The sequence below is a fragment of the Buteo buteo genome, chromosome 3, assembly GCF_964188355.1.
Source record: "Buteo buteo chromosome 3, bButBut1.hap1.1, whole genome shotgun sequence".
NCBI lineage: Eukaryota > Metazoa > Chordata > Aves > Accipitriformes > Accipitridae > Buteo > Buteo buteo.
In genome coordinates, this window is record NC_134173.1 from 77926146 (window position 1) to 77936149 (window position 10004).

At 71.3% G+C, this 10004-nt stretch overlaps 2 protein-coding genes across 4 annotated transcripts in view; both read left to right on the top strand.

The window, feature by feature from the left end:
* Positions 1-77: 77 nt before the first annotated feature.
* FBXL6 (F-box and leucine rich repeat protein 6) lies at positions 78-4828 on the top strand. 3 transcript variants are annotated; one of them, XM_075024452.1, is made up of 10 exons: positions 78-128; positions 1046-1429; positions 1535-1693; positions 1799-1862; positions 1989-2120; positions 2567-2674; positions 2761-2874; positions 2956-3181; positions 4086-4317; positions 4419-4828. In XM_075024452.1, the coding sequence occupies exons 1-10, from the start codon at positions 112-114 to the stop codon at positions 4642-4644; spliced, it is 1662 nt and encodes a 553-aa protein (XP_074880553.1). In that variant the 5' UTR covers positions 78-111; the 3' UTR covers positions 4645-4828. The 3 variants fall into 3 exon arrangements, with proteins under 3 accessions (XP_074880553.1, XP_074880552.1, XP_074880554.1); XM_075024451.1 differs by having other exon boundaries at positions 1046-1693; XM_075024453.1 differs by lacking the exons at positions 2567-2674; positions 2761-2874 and having other exon boundaries at positions 1046-1693.
* Positions 4829-9192: 4364 nt separating this feature from the next.
* Positions 9193-10004, top strand: part of DGAT1 (diacylglycerol O-acyltransferase 1) — a 5392-nt gene continuing 4580 nt past the window's right edge. Inside the window, exons 1-2 of the mRNA XM_075024396.1 lie at positions 9193-9257; positions 9492-9812. Of these exons, the coding sequence (XP_074880497.1) occupies positions 9193-9257; positions 9492-9812 (386 nt within the window). The remainder of the gene's footprint in view (positions 9258-9491; positions 9813-10004) is intronic.

The window sequence follows — 10004 nt, forward strand, 5'->3', positions numbered from 1 at the left end:
CATTGGGCGGCGGGGGAAGGGGGGCGGGGCCGGCGGGTGGGTGGGGACGGGGAGGGTGGGGCTTGGCTGGCCACGCCCCTGAGGCCACGCCCCCCCTCGCCCCTTCCCAAGATGGCGGCGGGCGGCAGGTGAGCGGCGGGAGCGGGCGGTTTGTCCCCACGGGCGGCCCTGACCCACAGGTTGTGGGGCCGGCTGTGGGGCTGGGGCCGGGCACGGCCGTGGGTCCGGCCGTGGGGCCGGCTGTGGGTCCGGCCGTGGGGCTGGTTCCAGCCGTGGGTCCGGCCGTGGGCACAGCTCAGGGCACAGTTGTGGGTCAAGCTATGGGGCTGGTTCAGGGCACGGCTGTGGGTCCAGCTGTGGGTCTGGCCATGGGTCCAGCGTGGGGTCCAGCCGTGGGTCCAGCTGTGGGTCTGACTGTGGGTCTGGCTCTGGGCACAGTTGTGGGTCGAGCTATGGGGATGGTTAAGGGCACAGCTGTGGGTCCGGCTGTGGGTCCAGTTGTGGGTCTGGCCATGGGTCCAGCTTGGGGTCTATCTGTGGGTCCGGCCGTGGGTCCGGCTGTGGGTCTGGCTATGGGGCTGGTTCCAGCCACAGGTCTGGCTGTGGGTCTGGCCATGGGAACAGCTGTGGGTCTGGCTGTGGGTCTGGCCGTGGGTCTGGCTCAGGGCACAGTTGTGGGTCAAGCTATGGGCCTCGTTCCAGCCATGGGTCTGGCCATGGGCATAGCTGTGGGTCTGGTTGTGGGTCTGGCCGTGGGTCCAGCTCAGGGCACAGTTGTGGGTCCGGTTGTGGGTCTGGATGTGGGTCTGGCTCAGGGCACAGTTGTGGGTTGAGCTATGGGGCTGGTTCAGGGCACGGCTGTGGGTCCAGTTGTGGGTCTGACTCAGGGCACAGCCGTGGGTCTGGTTGTGGGTCCGGCTCGGGGCACAGCTGTGGGTCGAGCTATGGGGCTGGTTCAGGACACAGCCGTGGGTCCGGCCGTGGGTCCGACCCCGCCGCCGCCGCCACCCCAGCCGCCCCCCAACCTGCCCCCCATCTCCCCCAGCCCCATCCCTCCGGGCCCAACCCCACAAGTAACGGCCGTGGGGCGGCCAGACACCCCGACGGCGACCCCCGCCCCACGGCCCGCCCCACGCCGCCGCCATCGCCGCCGCCTCGCCGCCCCTCGTTTCCTCGTGCACCGGACGGCCGACGACGACGACGTCCTCCTCATCCTCCCCGCGTCGGGGGGCTCCCGCCGCCCCCCCCGAGCCGCCCCGCCGAGGAAGAGGAGGCGGCGGGAGGAGGAAGGCGAGGAGGAGGAAGGAGGGGAGGAAGAAGCCGCCGCGGGTCCGCAGAGCGCGTGGGGCTCCCGCCTGCCCCCCGAAATCCTCGTCCGCATCTTCCAGGCGGCGGTGGAGCGGGAGGGGGCCGTCCCCTTCCTCTGCAGGTGGGTTCCGGGGAAGGGGACGGCGGCGGCGCTTGGGGGGCTGCCCCACATCTGTGGGGCAGGGGGTCGTTCCCCCCCACCGCCGCGCGTCCCCCGCCGCCGCAGGGTCGCCCGCGTGTGCCGGCTGTGGTACGCGGCCGCCGCCGAGCCCCGGCTTTGGCGGAGGGTCTCGCTGGGGGGGTGCTGGGGGGAGCCCACCCCCGGGCGCCCGCCCCACACCCAGCGGAAGGTGCTGGGCACCGTGCGCTGGCTGGCGGAGAGCAGGTGGGTGCTGGGGGGATCCCCCCCCCCCCCCCCCAAAAAAAAACCATCGTCCCGGGACCCCCGACCCGGGACCCCCGTCCCAACGCCCCCCCCGGCTGGCGCCAGGTTCTCGCTCCTGCAGGAGTTTGTTCTCTGCGGCTGGAAGAGCCACGTGGGCTTCGTCCTGCAGGTGAGACTGGGGGGGCTGCCCCACACTTGGGGGGCTGCCCCATATCTGGGGGCTTGCGCCTCGCCTAGGGGGGACTGCGAGGGCCCGGGGGGGGTTGCATTCAGCGGGATCCCCCCCCCTCCCCAGGCGCTGGGGGAGCGCTGCCCGCTCCTGGGCTCGCTGGCTCTCCGCCGCTGCGGGGGGGTCCCGGCGCAGCCCCTCGCCTCCCTGCCCCCCCGCTGCCCCCGCCTGCACCGCCTGGAGCTGCGGCACTGCCAGGTACGGGGGACGCGGGGGGGGGGGACACAGACTCCTGGGGGGGACCATGGATAACTGGGGGGGGGATGTGGGGACATGGAGGGGGGGGGCATGGACATCTGGGGGGGGTGCGGACTCCTGGGGGGACTGTGGATACCTGGGGGGGGGCGTGGGGACATGTGGGGGGACACGGGCACCCGGGGAGGGGGGGAGATACCGGGGGGGGGGACGGGACAGCTGTGGGGAGGGGGACAGAGGCACCCGTGGGGGGGGAACAGACGTGTAGTGGGGACAGACACGGACCCCCGGGGGGGGCATGGGGACAAGGGGGGGGACACAGACCCCGGGGGGGGGCACGGGGACACGGGGGGGACCCGGGTGTGCGCGGGGGGGCACAGACTCTCGGGGTGGGGAAGGGACCCCCCGGGCGGGGGGGGGACACACACGGGCCCCGGCGGGTGCCGCAGGTGGAGCCCTCGGCGGTGGCCGCCTTCCTGGGGGCTGCCGGCCCCCGGCTGCGGCAGCTGTGCCTGAGCTGCGGGCCCCGGCTCGGCGCCGTCCTGGCAGCGCTGGCGGTAAGGTGTTTTGGGGGGGGGGGTGACCCCAGGATTTGGGGGGTCCCCCGGCGGCACCCACCTCACCCACCCACCCCCCCCCCCAGAGCGGGTGCTGCCCCGACCTGCGGCTGCTGGAGCTGGACACGGCGCTGGGGGGCACCGGCCCCCCCCTCCCGCTGCCCGTCGAGCGGCTGCAGGCGGCCTGCCCCCACCTCCAGGTAACGCACCCCCCGCACCCCCGCTCTCACCGCCGCCACCGCCGGCCCCCCCCGCTCTCACCGCCACCGACCCCCCCCCAGGTGCTGCGGCTGCTCAACCTGAGCTGGACGGCGCGGGGGTCCCGGCGCGCCGACCCCCCCGGTTTCCCCCGGTTGGAAGAGCTGAGCCTGGCCGGCGCCGGCGGCGTCGGGGTGGGCGACGAGGTCCTGCGGCGGCTGCTGCGGGCGTCCGGCCGCCTGCGCCTGCTCGACCTGCGCGGCTGCACCCGCGTCACCCCCCGGGCGCTGCTGGAGCTGCCCTGCGACGGTGAGACCCCGCCGGCGGGACGCGGCGGCGACGCCGCGCCGTACCGGTCGCGCCTCATTGGCCGTGCCGGGATGGCGATGCCGCGCCATGCCGGGTCGTGCCACGTTGGCCGTGCCTCGTTGGCCGTGCTGGCCGTGCTGTGCCATGCGGTGCTGGTACTGCTGTGCCATACCGGGTCACGCCTTGTCGGCCGTGCCATGCCACGCCATGCCGGGATGGCGATACTGCGCCATACCGGTCGCACCGTGCTGCGTTGGTCATGCCATGCCATGCCATGATGGTACTACTGTGCCATACTGAGTCATGCCTTGTTGGCCACGCCATGCTGCGTTGGCCGTGCCGTGCCGTGCCGTGCCATGCCGTGATGGTACTACTGTGCCCTACTGGGTCATGCCTTGCTGGCCATGCCGTACCATGCCGTGCTGTGCCATGCTGGCAATACTGTGCCATACTGGGTCACACCATGGCGGCAAGGCCATGCCATGATGGGCCATGCTGTGTTGGCCACGCTGGCTGCACTGTGCTGTGTCGTGCCACACTGGCCACTCCGCGCTGCGCTGTGCCATGCTGTGCCATGCCGTGTTGGCCATGTCCTACCACACTGTGCCATGCTGGCAATGCAGTGCCATACTGGGCCATGCCACATTGGCCGTGCTGTGCCGTACCACACCATACCGTGCCATGCCGGGCTGTGGTGGCAATACTGTGCCATGGTGGGCCAACACATGGTGGTAATACCGTGCCGTGCCATGTCACGTCATACCGTGCCATGCCATGCAGCGTTGGCTGTGCCGTACCATACCGTGCCATGCTATGTTGGCCACACCACAGCGTTCTGGCCGTGCCATGCCATACCATGCCGTGCCACGTTGGCCATACCACGGCGTTCTGTCTCCGCCGGCAGATCTGGAGCAGCTGTACCTGGGGCTGCCCTGCGGTGCCGAGGAGCTGCCCCGTCTCACCGAGGGCAGCGCCGAGCTGGTGTGGAAATGGCGCCGGAGCCTGCGGGAGCTGGACCTGTCCGGGCGCAGCTTCGGGCAGCAGGACCTGGCGCGGGCGATGGCCGCCTTCGGCCCCGGCTCCCCCCTGCGCTCCCTCAACCTGGCCGGCACCAAGGTCATCCCCGGCGCCCTCAGGTCAGGATCGGGCCGGCGGCCGGGACGGCTTGGGCGGGGGGACGCGGGAGCGGGGTGACGGCGCGGCAGGGGGGTGACGGCGACGTGTCCCCCCCCGGCAGCGCCCTCCTGCCCACGTGCCGGCACTTGGCCTACCTCAACCTGTCCTCCTGCCGACACCTGCCCCGCGGCACCAAGAGACCTCACCGCGGCTGCCGCGAGGTGCGCCGCTGCCTGCGGGTGCTGGCCGGCCGGCCCCCCGACGAGGAGAACCCCGACGAGGAGCCCCCCGAGCCGGACCCCCCCGACGAGCCGCTGGACGAGCCCCTGCGGCGGCCGGAGGCGTAGGAGCCACCGGCACCCCCTGGTCGGCAGCGCCCCGAGCTGCGGCCGGGTCCGCGCCCGACCCCCCCGTCCCCCACTTTTGTACGCCCCCCGCCCCCCGGTTTTGTGGGGTCTCCCCCCGGCGCTGCGCAATAAAGGGCTCGGCTCCCCGACGGTGCTGCTCCCCCCACAGTGGGGGTCCCCAGCGTCCAGGCTCCCCGGTTTCGGTGCTCCCCGATCGCGGTGCTGCCCAACGTCGGCGCTCCCCAACATTGATGGTCCCCAAGGTCCGTGCTCCCCAGCATCGGTGCTCCCTGACGTTGGTGCTCCCCAACATTGATGCCCCCCAATGGTGGGGCTCCCCACCAATGGGGCTCCCCAACGTCCGTTCTCCCTGGCAGTGGTACCCCCCAAGACCCGGCTCCCCAAGACCTGAGCTCCCCAACATTGGTGCTCCCCAATGTCAGCACTCCCCAATCTCGGTGCTCCCCACCAATGGCGCTCCCCAACGTTGATGCCCCCCAATGTTGGCGCTGCCCACCAGCGGTGCTCCCCAAAAGCTCTGCTCCCCAGTGTCTGTTCTCCTTGATGGTGGTAGCCCTCAACGCCTGGGCTCCCCAACGTTGGTGCTCCCCAATCTTGGTGCTCCCCGATGTTCTTGCTCCCCAACATCGATGCTCCCCAACATCTGTTCTCCCTGACAGCAGCACCCCCCAACTCCTGCGCTCCCCAACATTGATGGTCCCCAACGTTGGTGCTCCCCATAGCGCTGCTCACCAGCAGTGCTCCCCAAAAGCTGCACTCCCCAAAAATGTTGATGCTCCCCGATGTTGGTGCTCCCCGATCTTGGGGCTCCCCAATCTTGGGGCTCCCCGATGTTGGTGCTCCGTGATCTTGGTGCTCCCCAATCTTGGGGCTCCCCAATCTTGGGGGTCCCTGATGTTGGTGCTCCCCAATGTTGATGCTCCCCGATCTTGGTGCTCCCCACTCTTGGTGCTCCCCAACACTGACGCTCCCCAACGTCGGTGCTCCCTCCCCAGCATCTGCTCTCGGTGGCGGTGGTACCCCCACCATCGGCGCTCCCCCCCAATGTTCTTCCCCCCCCCCCTCGGTGCCCCCCAACACCTGTTCCCCCGAGGTTGCCCCCCCCAACTCCCGCGCTCCCCCCCGGCGGCGCAGGGGCCTTCTGGCCGGGACCCCCCTCACCAGCACCCACACGGCACCGTGGGGAGGGGGCTGCCCCCCCAGCCTGCCCCACACTGGGGGGGGTGCGGGGATGTGGGGCTCAGCCCCATGGGCCCCCCACAGCGGGGGGGGGGGCTGGGATGGGGCCTGCTTGGAGACCCCCATGGGGGGGGGCAGAGGACGGATGGGTGCTGGGGGGCAGGAGGGGCGGGGCCGGGGGCTCATTAGGGGCGGGGTCTTTGACAGGCTCCTCCCCCCCGGACCCCCATGGGGGGGGTCTCTGTCCCAACCCCCCCCCCCGGCTTCGGGGTCGGCGCACGGGGGGGGAGGGGCATGGGGCGGGGGGGGAGGGGCACAGCTCGCCCCGCCCCCCCCCCCGAGGGAGGTGGGGGTCGCGCCACGCGGGGCCATTTGTCACCCGCTGGCAGCAGCCGCCCTCATTTGCATATTGATGGAGCCTTAATGAGGGGGGGCAGCCCCCTCTCCCCCCCCCACGCTAATGAGCCGGGCCCGGCCCAGCTGGTGCCCCCGGAACCGCCCGGGTCCCGCTCATTAAGATGCTAATTAGCCCCACCCACCCCCCCGAGCTCCCCCCGGCCCCAGCAGCCCGTGGGCGCTGAGGTTGCCCAACTGGGCGCTGAGGTTGCCCAACTGGGTGCTGAGGTTGCCCAGCGGCTGCTGAGGTTGCCCCGTGGGTGCTGAGGTTGCCCGGGTGGGTGCAGGGTCCCCAGCCCCTGGGCTCCAGCAGCCGGGCAGTGGGTGCACCCAGCTGGGCAACCTCAGCACCCACGGGGCAACCACTGGGCCTGGCGGGCAACCTCAGGGCTCAATGGGGCAACTACCTGCCTGGCAGCCAGCCCAGCCTCAGCACCCGTGGGGCAACCTCAGTGCTTGCAGGGGCAACCTCAGCACCCGTGGGGCAACCTCAGCACCTCTGGGGCAACCTCAGCACCTCTGGGGCAACCTCAGGACCCACTGGGCAACCTCAGCACCCGTGGGGCAACCTCAGCACCTCTGGGGCAACCTCAGCACCCACTGGGCAACCTCAGCACCCGTGGGGCAACCTCAGCACCCACTGGGCAACCTCAGCACCTCTGGGGCAACCTCAGCACCCACTGGGCAACCTCAGCACCCGTGGGGCAACCTCAGCACCCACTGGGCAACCTCAGCACCCGTGGGGCAACCTCAGGACCTCTGGGGCAACCTCAGCACCCCAGAGCACCTCCCCTCTCCATGGGTGCCCCCCCCCCCCATGGCAATGGGTGGCAGCCCCGCCCCGAGCCCGAGCCCGGCCCCCCCCCCCCCCCGGGGCAGTTAATGAGATGCTAATGAGATGCTAATGAGGCGCTGTGATTGCCCGGAGCACGATCAACATGGAGATGGAGGGGGGGGGGAGAGTGGGGGGGTTCACCTGGGCAACACCTGCACCCAGTCCGGGGGGGCTGCATGGCTGGGTGAGTGTGTGTGTGTGCACACGCGTGTGTGCACGTGTGTGTGTCTGTGCACGCACACGTGTGTCTGCGTGTGCCCCATGTGTCTCTGTGTATGTGCGTGCACATGCATGCGTGTGCGCATCTGCCTGCACACGTGTGTCTGCACCTGTGTGTGTGCGCGCGCACACACGTGTGCCTGCCTGCCTCTGCGTGTGTGTAGCTGCGCACACGCGTGTCTCTGCATGTGCGGGTGTGTTTGCACACGTGTGTGCGCTCCTGTACTTGCCCGCCCGGGCCTGTGTGTGTCTACGTGCACACACATGTGTGTCTGCGTGCGTATGTGCACACACATGTGTCCTTGTGTGTGTCCGCGTGTGCGTATGTGCGCACACACACGTGTCTGTGCCTGTCTGCGTGTGCACACGCGTGCCTGCGTGTGCGTAGCCCCCCCCGCGTCGTCACACGCGTGTGCATCTGTGCGCAGCAGCGTGCACGCAGGCCCGTGCCTGTGTTGGCACGGGTGGGCGCCCCTCGCCCGTCCAGGCTCCCCCCGGGGCTCACCCCCCCCCACTGCCCCCCCGCTGACAGCCCCCGCCGCCCACCCGCGTGTTCCCAGCCCGTTGCACGCTCACGCGTGTGCAGGCCCCCTCTGTGGCGGGACACCCCACCCGCAGCTGCCCCCCCCAACCCCAGAGGTGGGAAATGGGGTGCGAGAGAGTGCGGGGGGGCTGAGGGAGGGGGAACCTGCAGACCCATCCCGTCCCATCCTCATCCTCATCCTCATCCCATCCCAATACCCAACCCCATCCCCATTCCCCTTCCCGTCCCATCCTCATCCTCATCCTCATCCCATCCTATTCCCATCCCCATCCCATCCTCATCCTCATCCCAACCCTATCCCATTTTCATTCCCATCCCATCCCCATCTCATCCCCATCCTCATCCTCATCCCATTCCCATCCCCATCCCATCCTCATCCCCATCTCATCCTCATCCTCATCCCATTCCCGTCCCCATCCCATTCCCATTCCATCCCATCCTCATCCCCATCTCATCCTCATCCTCATCCTCATCCCATCCTCATCCCCATCCCCATCCTATTCCCACCCCCATCCCCATCTCCCCCCCCATTCCCAGGGATTTCCCGGGGTTCCCCTCCCCCCCCTCCGGGATTCCCCCCTCCTCCCCCCTCCCTCCCCCCCCCCCCCCATACCGGGGACTCCCCGCCGTCCCCCCTCCCCTTCCCCCCCCTTTTCCCCCCGCCCCCCAGGCACCGCCTCCTCCTCCTCCTCCTCCCCCTCCCCCTCCCCCTCCCCCCTCCCTCCCCTCCCTTCCCCACCTCCCCCCCCCCCTCTCCTTCCTCCCCCCCCCGTTATAAAGCACCGAGCGCCGATGCGGGAGCGCTCACACCGCGCCGGCCCCAGCGCAGCGGCGGCGGTACCGGCCCCGTACCGCATCCCACACACCCCCCCCCCTCCGCCGCTGACCCCCCCGTTTCTCCCCACCCCCCCTCCCCTTCCTCCTCCTCCTCCTCCTCCTCCTCCCCCCGGCGCTGTCCGGTGCTGACGGCGGGAGCTGTCCGCCGCCGGTGGTGCTGAACCGGCACGGCCGCCCCGAGGGGGGGGGTGCGCGCTCAACCACCTCCCCCCCTCTCCTTCCTTCCCTTCCCTCCTCCTCCTCCTCCTCGTCCTTCCTCCCTCCCTCCTCCCGGTCCATGCTCCGCCGTTTTTTTTGTTTTTTTGGGGGGGGTCGGCCGTTGGTCACCGCCGGGTGCGGCCTGACCGAGACGGCGGCGGAGGCTGCGGGCGGCCCCGGAGCGGAGCTGGGCGGCCGCGCCCGCCGCACAAAGCCGTAGGCTCCGTTCCACAACCCCCCCCCAACCTCCCGCCCCCCCCCCAGCCCCTCACCCTCACCGGGGGGGGCCCTTTGTGGCGGCGGGGCCCCGGGAGGAACCATGCCCAGGTCGTTCCTGGTGAAGAAGGTGAAGATCGATGACTTCCCCGCCGGCCTCGACGCCCCGTACGGCAGGACCCGGGCGGATTTCGGTTCCCGGTTACACGACAAGGGTAAATAATAAAACCGCTGACCGACCGGCCGACCGGCCGCGGGCGGGGGGAGAACCGGGGCCCGCCGCATTCCTCGGCAGCCGGGCCGAGGGGAGCCGAGGAGAGCCGAGGAGAACCGAACCGGGCCGAGCGGGGAGCCGAGGGAGGCCGAACCGGGCACGAGTAGAGCCGAACCGGGCACGAGTAGAGCCGAACCCGGGGCCGAGGAGAGCCGAGCGCGGGGACGAGTAGAGAGGGAGAGAGAGACGAACCCGGGGCCGAGGAGAGCCGAGCGGAGAGCCGAGGGAGACCGAACCGGGCCGAGTAGAGCCGAACCGGGGGGGGGGGGGGCCGAGCGCAGCCGAACCCGGCCCGAGCGCAGCCGGACCGGGGCCGAGCGCAGCCGAACCCGCTCCGAGCGCAGCCGAACCCGCTCCGAGCGCAGCCGAACCCGCTCCGAGCGCAGCCGAAGCGGGGCCGAGCGCAGCCGAACCGGCCGCCGCCGCCGCCTTTTGTCCCCCGGAGCCAAGTTCAAGGGCAAGCGGCGGACCGGAGACCCCCCCCCCGCCGCCGCAGCCCCCCCCTCCCCCGTGTCTCCCCCCTTTTTCCCCGGTCCCCCCCGGCCTTTGTGCTGGAGGCCGGGGCCCCGGTGCGGCGGCTGCGGCGCGTTGCGTAACCGGCACCGAACCGCCGCAGCGGGGCCCGGCCCGGCCCGGCCCGG